Below are 23,147 nucleotides of genomic sequence, written 5' to 3' on the forward strand. Positions count from 1 at the left end.
TACAGCCTATAGCCAGGCGGAAGGGAGGCAGGTGGGATTTCGGTTCCCAGGATTGGGGTCTGAGGAGGATGAGGAGAAGAGAAGAAGGTGGAGAGAAAAGATACCATGGGTTAGGTGAATCATGAAAACATGGCCATGAGAGCTGGCTAATTGAAGTTAAGAGTGAACACGGCAGAATATGGCAAATCATAACTCCGGGTTATTGACAGGGAAGTCGATGCTAATAGCTTAGAGGGCATTTGTCTGCCTAGCTCTAGTGCTTTAAAGGTGTAACATACATATAAAGGTTTTGTGTCTTTTATCTGGCAACTAAATGATCTAAGGCAGTGTAGAAACCTCAGATTAAATATTTTCCACGTCTACCTTCCCTTCCCTCCCTGACCTTCCCCTGAGTGTGGAGCAGGCTATGTTGGGTCTAACAACAAGCCTCTCACTGGCAGGACCCCCCTGCTGGAGAAGACTCCCACAAGACAGTTCCTTAAGGGGCAGAACATTGCTTGTTTATCCTCCCCACCAGTCCTGATCACTAGGTCTATGTAAGTCCCTTATCCAGCCCCGGCTCAGTTCCTCCTTGTTTGCCTGATAACTTACTATTATCTAAATAACCTTCCTGGTTTGTTCTCTACTGAGCATCTCTTTCTACACAGCCTCTAATCTGCCTGGTAGGAGGTGGCCCTTCTCTGTCTTATTCACAGCTGTAATCCAGCACCTATAATGCTCTCAGCAGATAATAGGCACTTGAAGAGCACTTGTTGAGTATGTTGAATGACTATTTTGTGTGAATAATGGTACAAGCCCAGTATTTCCTACTGGGCTAACCCATTTACTTCTCCATAGACGCGTGGTCTTTTATATGAGTCAAGTGATCTTCTGCCACTGTCAGACAGCCTTCCTAGAGAGCCTCTGAGGAAGAGATACATTGGATATGCACACCAACTAAAAGGATAAATACATATTCCTTCTCCCGTCTGTGCCGCTCCTCTGCCTCCTGCATCATCTCTTGAGCCTCTTCGAGTTTCGCATCCACCAGCTTCTGCTGCAGTTCTCGATGTTTGAATATTTTGTCCAGATGCTAAGGAAAAAGAATGCATAAGAGCCAGGCCTGTGATTAGTGCACAGACATGTAAAAATAGGAAACAATTTGCATGAATACAATATCCTAGTTTTTTAAAAAGTCTAAGGAATAGACACCCTGGCCTCACGGAAGGCCATAAAATTGGTGAGAATCCCCAACTTTCTACTCTCCAGAAATAGCTTCAAATGGTGGAGATGCCAGTGGTCAGCAGCATTAATGCCTAAAGGTTACAAACATGATTTTTCTCAGTTGGGAAGCCAGTTGATATGACGCTATTCGTTATGCTAAACCTCTTCCCAGACAATGCTCCACTCTATTCTGGCTTAGTATCATGACCCTTTTCACGACTGTAGAACTACTTTTAACAATACGATGAATATAATTATATAATATATGATATATAATTAATATGTAATATATAATATATAATATAGAATATATAACATAACACATAATATAATATATAACATATAACATGTAGCATATAATATACAATATACAATATATAACATATAACATATAATATATAACATATAATATAATATGATATATGATATATAATCTATTAATATATAATCTATTAATATATACTCTATTGATATATAATCTATTAATATATAATATATAATCTATTAATATGTAATATAATACTAATATGATATATAATATATAATATATTATCATAGTGAATTTTCATCAGAGTACCAACATGTGATCCCTAGATGTGTGGGACCGTGGTTCAGAGCCCTGAATGCTGACTCTGCTGCTCTGAAGATGCCCAGATGTTAAATGCTTAGTACCTGGCTTGACGCTATTGGGATGTGGTAGAGAAATTCAAGAGGTGGGGTTTGCTAGGTGGTCTTTGGCAGTTAGTGCCCCCCCTCCCACACATTCCCAGTTACCAGGAAGTGAGCATCTCAGCTCAGCCACATCGCTTTTACTGTGCTGGTGTGTTACTTTGACACAGGCCCCAAAATGATGGGGTCCCTTGCTTATGGTCTGAAACCCTCAAATCTGTGAGCCAGAACAACCCTTCCTCTCAGTAAGCTGAGTCTCTTGTAGGAGAGGAAAGCTGATTAACGCAGAGCAGTGACCTGAGCTGGCCTCATCCGTGGACTCTCAGTCACTCACTCTCCCCACATCTTGACCTCCGCACTACCTCTGTTTGAAGGATGGCTGACCGCATCAGAAAGGGGGCACACAGAACGCTGTGCTGGGACTTAAATAGAACCAGTGCGGGGAATATGAGACTAATCTTCCAGGCCGTTCCCATCTGAGCACTTTCTGAGGAGCAGCAGATATTTCCCCTTTCTTCTTCGTTCTTCTACCCTGGATGGGTTCACATCTTCTCACCAGAGAAGATGGTAGCTAGGGGTTACGGGGTCCTTGCTGTGAGGAGCTTCCTGGTTTACCTAACTCCTATGACCAGGTGCTGATGACTCAAATATTGTTTTCTTGATGAAATCAGGGCACATTACCAACCCAGCCACTTGTAAAATATGAATGTAAAATATTGAAAATGAAAATCTTTGTGACTGTAGATGATATCCTCTCTAGGCTACTGCTTTTATACATAAACTACAGCAAGGAAAGTGCGTGTTATGGCTAATGTTAGTGATTGGCGGAGATCCAGAGTCACTGGGGAGAAAAGTCTCTGGACATGCCTCCAAGGGACTGTCTGCATAAAGTTAACTTCTGGGCTTGCCTACAAGGGATCATCAAGCTTGATGATGTTAACTGAGGTGGGGAAGGCCTGCCTTAGCCATGAGCTAGGCCATTTCACGGTCTGGGACCCTGGACTGAATAAAAGATGAGAACGCAGACTGGGTATGAGGATCCTCATAGGATCCATATAGTTTTCTGTCTGTGGAACAGTGTAACTGACCGTCTACCTGCACTCCCCCCTCCACTCCTTCCCCTCCCCCCACCATACTTTCCGTGCCACAATGGAGCAATTCTCCAAAACTGTAAGCCAGAATTCACCTTTCCTCCCTTATGTTGCTTCTTAGTAGATGTTTGGTCACAGCAACACATAAAGGAGCTTACATAGATAGTGTTCTCCGCTTGATCGTAAAGCCGTAACAAGTGACATATTCTGTGCAAAGCATATGACCTAATGCATTGCTTGGGGCAGATTAGGCACTAAATAAATGTTATTATAATAGGTACATTATTAATGCTACTATCAGCTTGTTAATTGAGGTGACATGGTGGGCTTAATGAAGAGAGCGGAGTTCTCTCTCTCTCTACATGGGGAGGGTTTTTAAAGGACCCAAGGTCTGTGCAGGATGACTGTGCCCACAGCCCAGCATTTTGTTTTCTGCTTCTATTTCAGTGTGGTGTGAGCTCAGCCAGGTGTTTTGTACGACTGTCTATTTTTATTTTGGTTAGTAAAAGAAATCCAGTCGTAACACGGTGAATTTCTTCTTAACCGTGAATTTCTTCTCACGTTGGCAAGGCAGCTCCGGGCCACCTGCGCCTGCGTAGAGAGATCCCCGAGCTGTTTGCTGTGGTTCTCACCTCCTCTCTGAGCTCGTACTGGTCGATGATGCTTTTCAGTTTTTCTGCGAGCTCTGTGTTCTCCTGACAGAGCTTCATATTGCGTTCACTCTGCTGTTCTATCTGAGTCTGGATATCTGTCAGGGTAGTCTGAAAGTGACTTGTGATCTCTTTCCTCTTCTCTTCTTCCTCGCGCGCCCGTTGGAGGGTTTCCTCCTGTGGATGAACAGCAAGACATTTTGTGTTGGTTTAGAGAACTCAGGATAAGGTCCCCCAAAGAAGCCATGTACAGGGCAAGCAGGGTGCTTCTTGTCGGTTCTCTACAGCTAAAGTTGCGGGATCCCCAAATAAATGTCCGAGCAGGGACTCAGCTGTGAATGCAGTCAGTCACTCAGGACAGCTGCTGGGCTCAGAGAAGAGCAGCTTTCCTTTAAAACTATAGAGCCTCCTGCTGAGTGAGTGCATGACCTGCAGTGACTTCTGGGAGTTACACAGTCACATTGAGACTTTGATCTCTTAGTTGTTGCGGGGTGGGAGGGGTAAGGAAAGGCCACGGGAATTTACTGACAGATGGGAAGCAGATCATGAGTTATTTCTGTGTTTAGGGGCCTTGCAGGGAGGTGGTGGTGGTATGCAGCAGAGAGAAATAAATGTAATGTCATTCTATAAAACCATGGAATATTAACCACAGAGTTGTATCACGCGGATTTTATAAGTGAGATCATACTATAAACTTCTTTTTTCTTTTAGGTTTGATTTTTATTTATGTTTATGTTTCTGTGTGAGTGAATATAAGTCGAATTGTGTGGGTACCCAGAGAAGCCAGAATCAAGCATCTGATCCCTTGAAACTGGAGTTACAGGTTATTGTGAGCTACTTCACCTGGACGCTGGAAACTGAACTTGGGACCCTCGGCAAAAGCAGCAAGTTATTATTATCAGGAAGCTATTCAAAAGTAGAAAAAGGAATCTTTCCAAATATGCTGGTTATTTCATTCCTGGACAGAACAATCATTTTGTGTTATAAATAAAATATTTGCAATATAAATTTTGAATTAGAAGGTAATAAGGCTGAAATCTCCGTAAGTCTAAAAAGAAACAATGAGAAATTTACTAGCATCCCCCACGCCCCCACACGCCATTTCTTACCATCGAGGAATTGAAATTTTTATATTTTCCCTCTTCTCTTTCTCTGACAACAAAACTCCACATTCATCACTAACCACTAATACTGTGCCCACATTATCTACACCAGGAATTATCTGTGTTACAACTGTTCCTTTTATTCTTTTAGAATAAAGGGTTTTCTCTCCCTATATTATCCCAAAGATAGGCACATCTACACGACTGACAGATGATAAACTTTCGGATTCCTTTCAGTCCTGGTTAATTGTTAATGGGAACGTGCGCTTCATTATTGGCAAGTGAAATTACACTGCATTTAGTTGCCTACCAACTTCAAATTATGGAACAGGACATAGAAAGAGAGAATTATCTTAGCAGAACTAATTGCACAAGCCTTTATTAGGATAGAATAATGTGATCAAAACAAGAAGTGTTCTGGAAAATATGTGCTCTGGAAGTGTTTTAATTTATCACACACTTCCATCTTTCTTATATAATGTTAACACATTGCCTAACTTGTTGGCCATCAGAATTATAATTTCATCATATTGTAACTTCTTAGAGATATTATAAGAGATACTGCCTAATCTAAAGATTATTTCAGATAACATTTAACTTCATATACCAATACTTATTATATATATTATTAAAAATGATTGTATCACCTAAGGAGTAACCAGTCATATCTGTGATAGTGATTGTTACCTCACTGCTCCTGATATACTTAGAAGTCCCCCAATTATGAATCATACGACTATAGTCTATGATCTTAATTTTATTTTTATTTATAAAGATTCCATATATGAATGAAAAAGCTATGCCATGCTTCTGAGAAAGTCTAATATTTTCCAGATCTGAGATTATGTTATTAAACACATGTCAAGCCACTCAGTTCTGGCTTGTTAAATGACAACTTGAGTTTTGTGTTATATTTCCCCTCTTTAATAGGAGAAACAGTACAAGGTCTTGTGAGGAAGCCCAAACTGTCTTAAACTTGTGATGTTCCTGCCTCATCCTCCCAAATACCAACGTTATACATTTGTTTTTCAACTAGACAAAAATAAGTCTTGCCAAATGTACACTGACAAAGAATGTGTCATCTCTTGGACAATGTCTAAGACATTTTTCTAAAAATCAATCAAGTGTATTTTGCAAAGTGAAAATCACTAATTCAAACAAGACCAAGAGACTAGAGCTGAAAGCAAGTTTGCAGGCAACATGTGCATGCCACGCCCCGGCACATAATCCATTACTAAGCTCAGTAATGCTTAGTAATGCTCATCTAGTCCATGGGCAGCTTGGACTAGATCATTTCTACAGTCCTTTCCACATTAAGTTTCTGTGACATTCTGATAGCAAATACTGCCTATTTCTTTACCAAAATCATGTTCCTTAAGCCGCTACCCACATTGAAATTTCTTTTTCATTATGGTTTTAGGCTCAAATCTGCTCCTTCAAGTATCTGTAGGAGTTGCTGAGACAAGTATGTGCCTCAAACCTTCACTGGCCTTTATCTAAATCATTAAAGTTTGTATTTGTGTTTAACACACTAAAGAAAAAAATTATAAAGAATGGAATGTATGGTGGCAGGGGGCGGGGTGGGGGGACCTGACTATGCACTCTCTCTGCATGTCATGCTCAGGCTATACTTATTAGCATGGAAAAAGGAAGTCACATCAAGTTTTATCTCCTACATATAACACTAGCCTCTGGGAGCTGGTTGGTACTTGGTGTGATGTAACATAAGTTTCTTACCTTTCCTCCTCCTTTTAAATAGATTTCAGCTTGTAGGAAGACTTGGAAACAGCATGAGATGTCTAAGATTTCCCTAGAAAATCTTACATCTTTCAGAGAAGATCAAGAGTGTGAAAATTTGGGAAACTATATAACCACTGAAAGATAAGAGAGAAGTTTCAAGAATCACATGGGGAGAAAATCCTTAACTGTGGAGAAACTGTGCCAATCTCTGACTGAAACTTATCTATACTTGCAGTCCAGCTGAGGAGAAAGAAATTGAATGGACATTTGAATTTTTTTAATTCAAAACTACATTTGTAGTTTGAAGCTCACCATACTAATTGAATTTTAAAAATAGTCAGCATTTGTGGAAGGGTATAGTTATGGTTTAGATATGTAGTGTGGATTCCAAAAGCTTGTGTGTTGAAGGTTATATCCCTCAGATGATTGTTTCTTGAGAGATGAGTCTACCATGATGGTGCTAATTTCATCAACGGATGGATCTGCTGATGGCTTCCTATCTGAATCCATTGTTCAGAAGTGGAGTTTATTTGGAGGAAGTAAGCTCCCAGTGTATGCTTTTGAAGTCTCTATCATGTCTCTGGAGCCACTTTCTAGGTCTTTCTGCTTCCTTGCCACCTTAAGGTGAACAAGTTTCTCTCTTATGTGCTCCCTACAACTTGGTTCTTTTTCATCATGGCCTAGAAATAAGAATCAAGTAACCATGGACTGGAGTCCCGGAAACTGTGAGCCAAATTAACCTTTTGTTTCCTTTAAGTTGATTTCTGTAAGGTATTTTATTACAGCATAGAAAGGCCAAATAACATAACAATAGAATCTAGAGCCTCTACACTGTCATAACACCCAGGACAGAATTGTCAATGAAAACCCAACAGAAATGGCACATTATTAAAAGAAAGAAAGTAAATAAATAATTTGTTTTACAAGGGCCCAAATGCAAAAAGAGCAGGGAAGAATCATAAAACAGGTATTATAAGTCTGGTCAGTGATGTAAAGGCAGATATTGTTCCAAGAAACTAAAACCAGGAAGTGTCAGACAGAATAAACAATTTATTGAATAAGTGAAAATCCTGGAATTTAAAACTGTGTAAATAGAAACTTAAAAAAAAATCATTCAGATTTTTAAAAAGTATGAAGAGGCCACAAAACGGCCTGATCAGAAGACTGAGGAAAAGCATGATGAGAACTGTGGGACAGTGTCACAAGGCAAATATGCTTACAGCTAGAATCTGAGGAGAGAGGAAGGAGAACATGAACTAGTGAATGTATTTGATAAAAATAACACTTGAAAAAATTCCAGGTTTGCTGAAAAACATACAGATACATAAAGTTCATCAAACGCCAAGTAGGATATATGTTAAACAAACAAACAAACAAACAAACAAACAAACCTTTAGGGACTGGGAAGATGGCTCCTTGGTTAAGAGGACTGGCTGTTCTTGCAGAGTTCCTCAGTTTGATTCCCAGCACCCCTAGGTTCACAACCATCTGTAAGTCCAGCTTCAGGCATCACCCTTTTCTATACACACTTGTGGTAGCCATGACTGGCAGTGTAACTGGAGCCCAACAGACCCTAATGGGGGTGGGGGGATCTTTTGGTTGAGAGGGAATGATTTCAGGCAGGACACTGAAGCTTTAATCCAAGTAGGAAAAGCATCAGGAAATTCTAGAATCTGGGCAGAGAGAAAAACCACAGTTTTTCTTTTCATTTTTCAAGGATAAAGGTGATAGTAAAGATAAAGGCAATCCTATTGTCTCATGGGAATCATAAATGCATAGAATTACATACATAGAAAATTCTAGCTTAGGGACAGGAGAAATAAAGGAACATATTTAGCCACAGTGTTTCCACAATGTGATGTGGTGTAATATTGACTGTAGATAGACTAGGAACAGTTAAAAATGTTGATTGCAACCCTAGATTATCCACTGTAAATAATGCAATGAGATATATTTTGAAAATCCAAGAGATAAATTAAAAATATAATTTAAAGAATCTTTGAATTGGGAGTCAGGAAAAGAATAAAGGAACAGAGCAGGGGGTTCAGGGGAAGTATGCTGTAAACAAGTAAAGATTGTGTCTATTATTTAATGCAGTCACGTCAATCATTGCTTTATATGTTAATGCAGTGGAACCCCAGTTAAAGACAGATGCTGTACATATGAAAAGAACCAATCTGTAGCTTTATCCTGTCTTAGTGAGTTATATTTTGTAGACTCAGGTAGAAAATGAGCAGATGAAAAGAGATAGACTGTACAGACAAGCAAAGTAAAAAACATAAGGGGCCATGTTGATGTCAGGTAATTTAAATTTCAAGATAAATATTATCAGATGTTCATAATGATAAAATCATCAGTTTTTCAAAAAGACAGAAGGTGGATGTACTGGCTGGTTTTGCGTGTCAACTTGACACAGGCTGGAGTTATCACAGAGAAAGGAGCTTCAGTTGGGGAAATACCTCCATGAATCCAGCTGTGGGGCATTTTCTCAATTAGTGATCAAGGGGGAAGGGCCCCTTGTGGGTGGTGCCATCCCTGGGCTGGTAGTTTTGTATTCTATAAAAGAGCAGGCTGAGCAAGCCAGGGGAAGCAAGCCAGTAAGAAACATCCTTCCATGGCCTCTGCATCAGCTCCTGTATCCTGACCTGCTTGAGTTCCAGTCCTGACCTCTTTTGGTGATGAACAGCAATTTGGATGTGTAGGCTGAATAAACCCTTTCCCCCCCAACTTGCTTCTTGGTCATGATGTTTGTGCAGGAATAGAAACCCTGACTAAGTCAGTGACTATGAATAAATCCAACATCAGTGCTTTAAGAAGCAAAACTTGATGTATTTGAAAGAAGTAGTCTGTCCTACAGCTAACACTGGGCTTGTACTGATGGCTCCAAAGCTAATTGTTGCCTATGGAATACTGAATGAACAACACCTGAACAGCATGTGTTCCAAGCACACAATGGTTTTTCATCAAGAGATCATATCCATGATTAGCCAGACAAATTAAACATGCCCCAGCCCATGGGCAAATAATCAAAGACAAATTAGGGTTTGGGGTTTGAATTCTTATTTCGACACATCAAATGTTCGTGACTATAAAGTGACTGAGTAGAATCCCTGAGTTTCCTCATCCATAAGGACAGGAACTCTAGTGAGGCCACTTGTTAGATCAAATGACGTAGCATGCACAATCTTAAGGAGTCAAAGCTACACTCCTCTCCCTTTGAGTCTTTCCAGTGACACATTCCCACCCATCACTGTATGACATTGTAGAAAGACAGGAGTCTTTTGTAAACTCAGAACACTACTTCTCGAGTTAAAGATGGAGCACCTGTCTCCAGGTTGTCATCTAACCAGGATTGTTAGTGGTTCCTAGTGCACTCAATGCAAAAATCCTAGATTCCCATCCTTTTCAGCTTGCAATGTGAGAGTTCAGCACACTGGCTTCCCATTTCCCAAACATCCTTGCAGGAATATCGTCTGATTTGTTACTGTGTGTCTGAAGCTTTGGGGTCTACCACTGGAAAGGAGACTTGATGCCAATATTCAATGAGACTTATTCAGACTTATTCAATGAGCTCTGCATTTTACTTTTGAATGGAGCTAGAAATCAGATTAAATACCTTGCTGGGGACCCATCCTTCAATTAATGAAAACCATGTAGACATAAAGAAGTGATCAGTTGCCTTCCAGTTTCTGTCTGTGCCCCAGAGCTGACCCTCTGCCACAGCTCTCCATACCCAAATCCTGCCAAGAGAGAGCTGGTCTCCCAGGAGTGCTGACACACCTGAGAGCACAGGTGAGACCACCACTTCTGCTCAAATACCTGGCCTAAGAGGGGACTGCCCAGAGACATAAGGAAATAGGAACCAAGGGATAGTTGGGGACAGGATCCTTCTGGTTTCCATCTGCACCACAGAGCTGACCCTGTGCCACAGCTCTTCATATCCAAATTCTGCCTGGAGAAAGCTGGTCTCCCAGGAGTGCAAACACAGGTTTATAGGAGGGACAGGGCCACAGTCAGAGACAGCAAGATCAGATAACACCAGAGATAACCAGATGGAGAGAGGCAAGAATAAGAGCATAAGAAACAGAAACCAAGGCTGCTTGGCATCATCAGAACCCAATTCTCCCAGTACACTGAGCCCTGGATACCCCCAACACACCAGAAAAGCAAGACTGATTTAAAATCACATCTCATGATGATGGCACAGGACTTTAAGAAGGACTTATATAACTCCCTTAAAGAAATACAGGAGAACACAGGTAAACAGGTAGAAGCCCTTAAAAAGGAAACATGAAAATCCCTTAAATAATTGGAGGAAAACACAACCAAACATATAAAGGAATTGAACAAAACCATCCAGGATCTAAAAATGGAAATAGAAACAATAAATAAATCACAAAGGGAGACAACCCTGGAGCTAGAAAACCTAGGGAAGAGCTCAGGAGTCATAGATGCAAGCATCACCAACAGAATACAAGAGTTAGAAGAGAGAATCTCAGGTATAGAAGATACCAAAGAAAACATTGACACAAGAGTCAAGGACCATGTAAAAACCTCCTAATCCAAAATATTCAGGAAATTCAGGACACACTGAGAAGATCAAACCTAGGGATTTTAGGTATAGAAGAGAAAGAAGATTCTATACTGAAAGGGTCAGTAAATATCTTCTCCCTAACCTAAAGAAAGAGATGCCCATGAACATACAAGAAGCCTACAGAACTCCAAATAGATTGAACCAGAAAAGAAATTGTTCCCATTATATAAGAATCAAAACACCAAATGCACAAAACAAAGAAAGAATATTAAAAGGAGTAAGGGAAAAAGTCAAGTAACATAAAAGGTAGACCTATCAGAATTGCACCAGCCTTCTCGCTAGAGACTATAAAATCCAGGAGATCCTGGACAGATGTCATGCAGACCCTAAGAGAACACAAATGTCAGCCCAAAATGTCAGCTACTATACACAGCAAAACTCTCAATTACCATAGATGGAGAAACCAAGATATTCCATGACAAAACCAAATTTACACAATATCTTTCCAGCCCTACAAAGGATAATAGATGGAAAATTCCAACACAAGGAGGAAAACTGTACCCTAGAAAAAGCAAGAAAGTAATCTTCTTTCAACAGCCCCCCCAAAAAGATAGCCACAGAAACATATTTTCACCTCTACCAACAAAAATAACAGGAAGCAACAATTACTTTTCCTTAATATCACTTAACATCAATGGGCTTAATTCCCTGATAAAAAAGACATAGACTAACAGACTGGATACGTTAACAGGACCCAGCATTTTGCTGCATTCAGGAAATGCACCTCAGTGACAAAGACAGAAACTACCTCAGAGTAAAAGGGTGGAAAACAAATTTCCAAGAAAACGGTTCCAAGAAGCAAGCTGGAGTAGCTATTCTAATATAGAATAAAAGCAACTTTCAACCAAAAGTTATCAAAATAGATAAGGAAGGACACTTCATACTCTTCAAAGTCTACCAAGAAGAACTCTCAATTCTGAACATCTATGCTCCAAATGCAAGGGCACCCACATTCATAAAAGAAACTTTACTAAATCTCATAGCACACATTGCACCCCACACAATAATAGTGGGAGACTTCAACACCCCACTCTCATCAATGGACAGATCATGGAAACAGAAACTAAACAGAAACACAGTGAAACTAACGGAAGTTATGAACCAAATGGATTTAACAGATATCTATAGAACATTTCATCCTAAAACAAAAGAATATACCTTCTTCTCAGCACCTCGTGGTACCTTCTCCAAAATTGACTATATAATTGGTCACAAAACAGGCCTCAACAGATACAAGAAGATTGAAATAATCCCATGCCTCCTATCAGATCACCATGGACTAAGACTGGTCTTCAACAACAACCAAAATAACAGAAAGCCCACATACACATGGAAGTAGAACAGTGTTCTGCTCAATGATAACTTGGTCAAGGAAGGAATAAAGAAAGAATTCAATGAAAATGAAGGCACAACATACCCAAACTTATGGGACACAATGAAAGCAGTGCTAAAAGAAAACTTATAGCTCTGAGTGCCTCCAAAAAGAAATTGGCAGGAGCATATACTAGCAGCTTCAAAGCACAAGTGAGAGAGGGAGAGGACCTGGACAGACATGGGGAAGGGGAAGGACATGACCAAAATATATGCACACATTAAAATTGTATTAAATATAAAGAAATATATTATATATAAAATGAAGTGATCAGTCTATTATTTTTAGTCTGGAAGCGCTCTTCTGTGTTTTTATCTAAGTAGCTTCTTTTCTCAGACAACTATTGATACTTTGACTCTCTCTCTACCTCCCTTTATCATGTCAATTAGCTACATGTAGAATTACATGTAGAATTATCATTAAACTACATGTATGTTAGGTAGACTTCATTATAAATATAATATGTTGTATTTTTTAAAAAAACGTTAAGAGAAAATAAGGTATAAGAAGACGGTCCAGAGGTTAAGACGATTAGCTGATCTTTCAGAGGATCTGGGTTCAATTCCCAGCACCCGCAATGACAGAGCACAGCCATCTATAACACTAGTTACTCTGACTTCTGGCTTTCTTAGGCACCAAACACACATGAAGTGCACAGACATCTGTGCTAGCAAAACACCCAACACTTAATGAAAAAAATTAAATAATTAACTAAGGGATATTGAAAACAATCAATTCATCAAAACCAAAACAAACAAAAACTCAACCTAGCAAGAGTGACGCCTGGCTCTGGATCTGCACTGTTGTCACTGTGTATGCTCCTTGCATGAGGAAGCTCATTTAGATTTTCCCCCTCTGACCACATAGTCAGAAGATGGGGAACCATTCATGGAGATAAAATAACTTGAAGATCACAAATGAGCGAGTGGTGGGACTAGCATTTGACTTCACTGCTCTCTGTTTGTAACCCGTGCTTTCTCCAGATAGCAGAGACTCGTCGTGTCTTTCCAAGCCGGGGCGCCACATACCTTCAGCGTCTTGTTGTGCCTCTGTAGCTCCCGACACAGACTCTCGAGTTTGCTTCGAGCGAGGATGGCTCTGTTGTGCTCACTCTGCAACTGGTCCTTCTCTCTCTGGGTTTGTGCCTGCTGTTTCAGTAGGAGCTTTAGCTTCTTCTGCTCGGTGCGGTGTTCATCCACCTAGATGTGGGGGACAAGCAGCAAAGAGGTTGGCAGGGATGTCTTCGCAGCTCACAGAAAAGAAGCCAAGCCTGAGGGCTTTCTGTGTGGCTGTTTGGAGCTATTTTAAATCATTATCTGTCTCTCTGGCAGGTCATGAGCGTCATGAGAGCCACTACTATATAATGTGTAGGTATAGTTTGTAGAGCATAATATGTATGATTTTTATACCACTATTACTTCTATTACCATCCTCTTTCTAGATTTTTTTTTGGTTGTAAAGAAATGTTTTTCTTTTTTTCTTTTCTTTTCTTTTTTCTTTCTTCTTTTCTTTTCTTGTCTAATGATATCATCTAGTGCTATCCAAAAAAGACAAACACACCTGAGGATCTGGAAACTTCTTGAATTCATGCCAGTCTCTTGTATTCAGTCCATGGCCAACAATTTGTTTGCTTGGCATACATTTTGCTCCCATAATTCTTTCTGATAAAGAAGCTAACAGTGACTTTTTAAAAAAAAAATAGGCAAGAGAAAAACAGCTTCCCAGGAAATATGAAATGAAGTTCTCTTTTTATAATTTGGGAGATTTAGATGTGGATTCTTTGGGGATGAAGAAACAAGAGAAAGTATACCTTCAAACATGGAAAGCCTTGATGGTTTTCTTACCAAAGCATTAGAAACAGCCTCAGTACAACACACTGGCATGAAAGACAACTATTTTTTAACATTTCTCGCTGCTTGTAAACTCTGTCCCCAACCTCTACGTGCCTACGGCAAAGACATCACAACCCTTGTTTCTGGTAATTCAGAAACCACGTGACTGCCCATGTTGGGATGCTAAAATATCTGAGTCTGATTGCCAGATATGATATATGATACCTAAGTAAACAGAACTTTTAGATGTTATGGAATAATTTTAATATAAATATATTCCAAATATTGGATGGACCATATTTTTATTAAAAATCGTTCATTGTCTAAAATGTAAAATGAATTGGATCTAATGTACTTTTATTTGCCAAACCTGGAACATTATTGGCATCTTAGTTCTGATGGAGGGAGCATGGGAAACAGCCTGCAGAAGCTGCCAGAGAGAGACCAGGAGAAATCCTAGAAGTGCTAGCGTCTGTCTGAACACTAGTGTGGCCACATGCAAGCAGCAGACTTTGGTCCAAAACTGTTCCCTCCACTGGACTTGGTTTCTTCAGTGCCTGAGTATTGTTTAAGCCAGGAGACGACTGTTCTATTAATAGCCATGTTGGCTAAGAGCAAGAAGAACCCCTGGGGAGCTACTGGGCGTCTCGGGATGCTTGGGGTTCCTGGTACCTCCAGGAGCCTGATGAAAAGGATCTACAGTCCACACAAATCTTGACCACATCTTAATTTTTCTGTTTTTAAAGTCTGTTGGGGTTTTTTTTTCTGAACTATTTGAAGACTGTCATAATTCTTCAATTCGTATCTTATTTAATTCTCTTTCTCCTACCATGTTGAATAACCATTATAAACCACCTTCAGGTTAAGCCAAGAGTATACACATTTGGTATTCTAAGTCTATACCCATGTGCAACTTCTACGTTTTAGGAATTAATATTAGAAAAAGAGAACCACGTTCTTGGAAATTTAGACTGGCATCAACGTCCTTCTGGAAAAGCTAGGGCTCTTTGATTATACATTTCTCGTGTTAAACTCTTGTTCATGAGCTAGACGTGGTCTTTACATTTTATACGATAACTATTAGACAAGGTAAACTTCCCATTAGTACAGCAGGATTTTTCTTCCTTTAAATTGCTGTATTGTTGTTGCCATTATAGATTAGGCTCTACTTTTGAGGACTAAGCTGTTTGTCAAACTCTTCAAGTTCATCGCTGTTGACATAATGGGACGTATTTTTGTATTGTGCGAAATTCTCTGAATTTGGGCTACATAACACCAATCTGAGTGCTTCTACCTACTGGATGGCAGTTACGTGAACTGACTGTGAGATGTAGAAATATCTCCAGGCTGAGACACCCATTGCTCCATGGAGTACAAGACTACCTCTGTCTAGGACCCACGGACCCCAGTGGCTTTCTTTGTGTCTCGGGAAGCAAATATATTTTCTGTGCCTTATAAGTTGGAAGATAGATGATGTGTGCTTTGCCATATTTAATCTTTGGCTGTGTTATAAGATCATGCATACTTAAATTTTAGCCAGATCTATTTTCCTTAGCTTTAAAATGAAAGGCTCTCAACTTTTGAAGTTTTTAGTAGCCGGATGGTTTTGGTTTTTTTTTTTTTCAAATGGCTCAGACTTTTGTGCTTGTGTCTGAGTGCAGGGGTCTTCGTGTTTCAGTTATGCTCAGATATCCAGAGCTTACTGTAGTCGGATAGCTGTACTCTGATGTTATCTTGCCCTGGCGTTGGTGTTCTTTCATGAGCCTTTAGCCCTCTAGATGGCTTAAGACCCTGGATGTTCCTGTTGTGGTAGGTACTGGGAGGGGCTAACCTCAATGATCCTGGTATGGTAGGATCTCTGGTGGATATACTCGGGCTGTAAGGTTCCGGATCTGATGAAGATGGACAGAGAGGTTGTAGGAGAATGAAAGGCAGGCAGGGAGAGCAACCTGCTCAGGGCAGCTGGGTGTGCCTCAGAGGACCCAGTGGGCAGCTGGGTGCACCTCAGAGGACTCAGTGGGCAGGGTGGATGGGTGCAGGAAGAGACTCTAACCTCTCTGGTTTCTGGTCAGCTGGTCTGATGAAGGTGGGCAGAGAGGTGACAGGAGAATGGTGGTCTGGGTAGGATTTTTTTTTTTTTAATGAATAAAAGTGAACATATTGGAAGTGAGTCAACCTCGGCCCAGTGCTGGCTGTGAGGTTTAAGATTCACATAGGTACAGCTCTGGACATATGCAAGAGGTATAAAGGAATTTATCTGAAATCTCTTATTTTTTGTTCTTCATTAAATTAAAAAAATATAAAAGCAGAATTAACATTAATGGCTAAATTAGAATTGTATTAGTGATTCCTTTCAAGTATATAGAAGTTGCGGAAATTTCTGGAAAATATTTTTCTAAGGCCACTTCTGAATGTAGTCAGGAAGTATCCTTACTTATTAATGAACATACCCTTATTCGTTGATGAACACAATGCCAGATAATATTACAAGCTTCAGGCTTTGTAAGCACGAGTGAACTCGAGTGATAGGTAGACTTAGAGTATTGGGGTTGACAGTTTATTCCATATTTCAGATACTTTTTATACTAATATCCTAATCAATGAGCAAGGAAATAGACTTTTACCTCTAAGTAACTAATTAAATTTTTTCATGAATTTTCTTCCCTGAAATGGAAATGTAATTGGTCTTGGGGTCAGCTTCTGAGGTCTTAGTTTGTTATAGGGGATAAGACAAATGCCATGTAGTAAGACTTGTGCTGGCTTGACTGTTTGTCTATCATGGTAAGTAGGCACAGGGAATTTCCTGGGACCAGGGTAAGTAGCCCTGGCTCTTGGAGTAATCTCCCTCAGACTGGAGAGGCAATTCTACTCCAGGCAATGTAGCAGTATAAATGGCGTCAGGTGACAATCAAGGATATTTTCTCCTTCCTGGCAAGTAAAGCAAATAAATAGTACTAGAAAATGAACAACAACGGCCTTGGTATGTAGTAGTTGCATTGAAGGGTTGATGGACAGACAGTACAGAAAATATTAAAAGAAGAATATTGTACATGGATGTACACATCAAAGTGATGTAACGTGTGCATGTGAATGTGGCTAAGAATTGGGGGAAAATATCCCTGACCTCCAATTTATGTTATGCTAGTTTAAATTGCTAATAACCAATGTTAAACTGCTTTGAGATTTTTCTACCCTTATTTTAGCAAGCAACATGGCCCATCAAACTAGAAAACAAAGAAACACTCATCTTGCTTGATCTAGGAATCTTTTTCTAGAACTTTTTTCTTAAAATCATAATGAAGAAGGGACAAATCTAATAAATGATGGTATTCACAACAGCATTCGCTGCTTCTGAAGCAGGAGCACACCGTCTCTTGAATCAGCACAATGTTGGGGTTGTATTCAAATGCTAAGTTCTATATCCCTAGATCTACTTGCTTCAAGACAAGGGAATTCTTAAGTACACCAGCTTTTGTTGTGCAGACCTTAGAGGACAAATCGGCAACCAACAAATTGGGAAAAGATCTTCACCAATCCTACATCAGATAGAGGGCTAATATCCAATATATATAAAGAACTCAAGAATTTAGACTCCAGAAAACCGAACAACCCTATTAAAAAATGGGGTACAGAGTTAAACAAAGAATTCTTACCTGAAGAACTTCGGATGGCAGAGAAGCATCTTAAAAAATGCTCAACTTCATTAGTCATTAGGGAAATGCAAATCAAAACAACCCTGAGATTTCATCTTACACCAGTCAGAATGGCTAAGATTAAAAATTCAGGAGACAGCAGGTGTTGGAGAGGGTGTGGAGAAAGAGGAACACTCCTCCACTGCTGGTGAGGTTGCAAATTGGTACAACCACTCTGGAAAGCAGTCTGGCGGTTCCTCCAAAAACTGGGTACCTCACTTCCAGAAGATCCTGCTATACCACTCCTGGGCATATACCCAGAGGATTCCCCACCATGTAATAAGGATACATGCTCTACTATGTTCATAGCAGCCCTATTTATAATTGCCAGATGCTAGAAAGAACCCAGGTATCCCTCAACAGAAGAGTGGATGCAAAAAATGTGGTATATCTACAAAATGGAGTACTATTCAGCCATTAGAAACAATGAATTCATGAAATTCTTAGGCAAATGGATGGAGCTAGAGAACATCATACTAAGTGAGGTAACCCAGACTCAAAAGGTGAATCATGGTATGCATTCACTAATAAGTGGATATTAACCTAGAAAACTGGAATACCCAAAACATAATCCACACATCAGATGAGGTACAAGAAGAGAGGAGGAGTGGCCCCTGGTTCTGGAAAGACTCAGTAAAGCAGTATAGGGCAAAACCAGAACGGGGAAGTGGGAAGGGGTGGGTGGGAGGACAGGGGAAGAGAAGGGGGCTTACGGGACTTTCGGGAATGGGGGGCTAGAAAAGGGGAAATCATTTGAAATGTAAATAAATTATATCGAATAAAAAAATTAAGAAAAAAAAAAGAAAAAAAATAGTCAAAAAAAAAAAAAAAGGCTAAAGCCTGTGATTGGGTCATATAGAGAGATAGGTGGGACTTCCTGGGAGGGAAAAGGGGACTCTGGAAAGAAGACAGGGGAAGGTCCTTTCTCCTGGAGACATAAGAAGGGCTAATTGTGGGCCTTGAAGATATAGCTAGCCGTGTGGCTGGATGGGGCTAGATGGCCAGGTTACCTTAGAGGAGCTAGTTGAGAGAGTCTGCCCAGCTAAGGCCTAAGCTTTGAAATAGTGTATGGTCTCTGTGTGGTTATTCGGGAAAAGGCTGGTTAAGGAATAACTACCACCATATTAATTTACAGTATCAATTAATATATACAGAATATTAGCATTTTTGCAGCACATAGGGCCACTTAAAGGAATACGACACAACTCTAACAAAATATGCTCGTCCAGACTGAATTGCATGAGAAAATGCCACATGGGCCCAGAAAACCAAACATCAACTCACAGGCAGCATGGTAAAAGTTGCTCCATTTCTGGCCACTCAGAGTTTGTGTTTCAGATGACAGGTTAGAAATATTGTTTTTATGTATTTGGACCTCTTGTGTCATTATGATGTGGTTTGTGTGATTAAAAATCACTGAAAGCTAAGCCATCAGCCAGACACTCAGGATTTCAGAACTGTATTGTGTGCGTGACACCATGATTCCACATAATGGGATGCGTCAAGGCAGATGGAAAAAAAGGACACAGGGATTACAGGACCACAGTTGGTGAAAATCAAACCATCAACAGGCATGGAGCCTGTGGGCCTGACGCTCATTCAGTCAGGGACTCTCCCAAGGAAGTTAGGCTCAGGGCCTCTTTGTGGGCCAGATTGAAGATAGGGGATGCTTCCAGGGGGAGGCTCCCAACTGGAAAAGCCCAGGAGCGTCCTTAGCTGTAAAATGTGTCTGCCATGATCCATATGGAGTTGAGCTTAGTACAAGGAGACAAGGATGGATCAATTCGCATTCTTCTGCATGTTGACCTCCAGTTGAACCAGCACCATTTGTTCTTGGATTTGGTTGGCAAGAATTTTATTGAGTATTTTTGCATTGATGTTCATAAGGGAAATTGGTCTGAAGTTTTCTTTCTTTGTTGGATCTTTGTGTGGTTTTGGTATCAGTGTAATTGTGGCTACAGCTGATAAACAGCTTCAGCAAACTGGCAGGTTATAAAATCAACTCAAGCAAATCAGTAGCCTTCCTATACTCAAAGGATAAGCAGGCTGAGAAAGAAATTAGGGAAATGACACCCTTCACAATAGCCACAAACAGTATAAAGTACCTTGGGGTGACTCTTACCAAACATGTGAAAGATCTGTATGACAAAAACTTCAAGACTCTGAAGAAGGAAATAGAAGAAGACCTCAAAAAATGGAATGCTCATGGATCGGTAGGATTAATATAGTTAAAATGGCCATTTTGCCAAAAGCAATATACAGTTCAATGCAGTACCCATCAAAATCCTAATTCAGTTCTTCATAGAGTTAGAAAGAGCAATTCTCAAATTCATCTGTAATAACAAAAAATCCAGGATAGCTAAAACTATTCTCAACAACAAAAGAAATTATGGGGAATCAGTATCCCTGACCTCAAGCAATACTACAGAGTAATAGTGTTAAAAACTGCATGGTATTGGTACAGTGACAGGCAGGAGGATCAATGGAACAGGATTGAAGATCCAGAAATGAACCCACACACCTATGGCCACTTGATCCTCGACAAAGGGGCTGAAAATCCATGTGCATGGGAGGTTTTTCCATTTTTTGAGGTCTTCTTCCATTTCCTTCTTCAGAGTCTTGAAATTTTTGTCATATAGATCTTTCACATGTTTGGTAACTCCAAATGGATCAAGGACCTCCACATAAAGCCAGATACTCTGAAGCTAATAGAAAAGAAACTGGGGAAGACCCTTGAGGACATCGGTACAGGGAGAAAGTTTCTGAACAGATCACCAATAGCGTGTGCTCTAAGATCAAGAATTGACAAATGGAACCTCAGTTTCTGTAAGGCAAAGGACACCATCAAAAGGACAAATCGGCAACCCACAAATTGGGAAAAGATCTTCACCAACCCTACATCAGATAGAGGGCTAATATCCAATATATACAAAGAACTCAAGAAGTTAGACTCCAGAAAACCAAATAACCCTATTAAAAAATGGAGTACAGAGCTAAGCAAAGAATTTGCACCTGAAGAACTTCGGATGGCTGAGAAGCATCTTTAAAAATGCTCAACTTCATTAGTCATTAGGGAAATGCAAATCAAAACAACCCTGAGATTTCACCTTATACCAGTCAGAATGGCTAAGATTAAAAATTCAGGAGACAGCAGCTGTTGGCGAGGATGTGGAGAAAGGAACACTCCTCCACTGCTGGTGGTGTTGCAAACTGGTACAACCACTCTCAAAATCAGTCTGGCTGTTCCTCAGAAAACTGGGCACCTCACTTCCAGAAGATCCTGCTATACCACTCCTGGGCATATACCCAGAGGATTCCCCAGCATGTAATAAAGATACATGCTCCACTATGTTCATAGCAGCCCTATTTATAATAGCTAGAAGCTGGAAAGAACCCAGGTATCCCTCAACAGAAGAATGGATGCAAAAAATGTGATATATATAGACAATTCAGCCATTAGAAACAATGAATTCATGAAATTCTTAGGCAAATGGATGGAGCTGGAGAACATCATACTAAGTGAGGTAATCCAGTCTCAAAAGATCAATCATGGTATGCACTCACTAATAAGTGGATATTAACCTAGAAAACTGGAATACCCAAAACATAATCCACACATCAAATGAGGTACAAGAAGAATGGAGGAGTGGCCCCTTGTTCTGGAAAGACTCAGTGTAGCAGTATAGGGCAAAACCAGAACAGGGAATTAGGAAAGGGTGGGTGGGAGAACAGGGGAAGGAAGGGGGCTTATGGGACATTTGGGGAGTGGGGCGCCAGAAAAGGGGAAATCATTTGAAATGTAAATTAAAAATATATCGAATAAAAAAATTAAAAAAAAATGTGTCTACCAATTGGGTGGGAGGTGGTTCAACTCCAGCCCAGAGAAAGCTCTGTGCGTCCCCCACGTCATTCGCCTGTTGCTGCTTCTTCGGAAAAACAAAACAAAACAAACAAACAAACAAACAAAATAACAAGTCAGTGGCTTTCTTAAAGAGCATACACAGAAAAAAAAAGTAAAATGAAATTGCTCGATATATCTCATTTCTTGGGGTGAAGGGGGGAGTGGTATCTACACCTCAGATGTTTCTGCTCAGCTGCCCTTTTCCACCCACGGATCCCAGCAGGTTTTCATGAGGCTTCCTGGATACCAGAGTACTGTGCTCACCACGCCCTTGCCTTTACTGGTCATGTTGACAGCACAGAGGACAGTGACTTTCTGGAATTCTCGGATGGTTTGTAGTGGCTTCCCTTGTTCCCAGGACCCTAAGTGAGGCCGTGCAGAGGCCGTGGAGCCGGGGACTAAAGCGCCCCACACGGACGGACGGACGGCTTCATCATTGTAGGGAAGGGAAAGAACAGGGCCCAACAAAGAGAACTGAAGAAAAGGGTCAGGCCGGACAGAAGTGTGCCGCGAACTGTGGGGAGGCATTAACTCCACTTTGAATTTCCCTTTGTAGCCCTTGAGAAACACAGACGTAGAAGCGCCATGAAAGTTCGTAATTCATTCATCTTTATAGAGAAGATAATTTTGTTTGAAGGCTAACAGGAACTTTATAAAACGTCCACAAATTTCCATAATCTGTACTCCTTCTTTTCCCTCCCCCCAAATTATACACACAGCTGAACAGGGAGAGCATGGCCTTCTTTGCCCGTTCTATTATTACGTGTCAGCTTTTCTTTCTCCTTAAATATACTTTTCTCCTAGAATTCTGTGAATCTAGTGATGGCTTGTTTTAGGGTAAGTAGCTGTATTCTATAATGATGTTCATGAAAAGCCACAATTTCTTCTCAACACGGACTAGAGCTGGGGGCTTTCTGACAGAAAGAGCTGATCAGAAATCTTACCAATTCAGCATATTTCTTGAATAAAAAATCAAGCTTTTCTTCAGGTGCCTGCAGCTTGTTCAGATTTTGCATGAGCAAGTTAGCTTCTTTACCTAAAAAAATGAAATGAAATAAAAATGAGGGTTGAGCGTATATGGTCAGGTGATAGGGACTGGAATATTGGATTGATCCCTTGCAAATTAAGATCAAACCTCAGCCAAACTGAGAACCTTCCTAGGTCCTCAGCTAGTTTCTCTTCCTTTAAGAAAGGATGACCTCTGCCTTTCAGAGTAAGGATTAGCTCATGCGGTGCAGAGTCAAATTCCTGGTAGAGTTTCAATAACGCTTGCTAAAGCAGTTGTCCCCAAATTTTCTTC

The 23,147-nt window shown here is 40.3% G+C and overlaps 1 protein-coding gene across 1 annotated transcript in view; it reads right to left on the reverse strand.

Moving 5' to 3' along the window:
* Nucleotides 1-23,147, reverse strand: part of Txlnb (taxilin beta) — a 44,645-nt gene that overhangs the window by 12,312 nt on the left and 9,186 nt on the right. Inside the window, exons 3-6 of the mRNA XM_052169897.1 lie at nucleotides 22,792-22,883; nucleotides 13,451-13,621; nucleotides 3,596-3,790; nucleotides 953-1,072 (exon numbers count right to left, since the gene is read on the reverse strand). Of these exons, the coding sequence (XP_052025857.1) occupies nucleotides 953-1,072; nucleotides 3,596-3,790; nucleotides 13,451-13,621; nucleotides 22,792-22,883 (578 nt within the window). The remainder of the gene's footprint in view (nucleotides 1-952; nucleotides 1,073-3,595; nucleotides 3,791-13,450; nucleotides 13,622-22,791; nucleotides 22,884-23,147) is intronic.

The sequence above is a fragment of the Apodemus sylvaticus genome, chromosome 23 (genome assembly GCF_947179515.1).
Source record: "Apodemus sylvaticus chromosome 23, mApoSyl1.1, whole genome shotgun sequence".
Lineage (NCBI taxonomy): Eukaryota > Metazoa > Chordata > Mammalia > Rodentia > Muridae > Apodemus > Apodemus sylvaticus.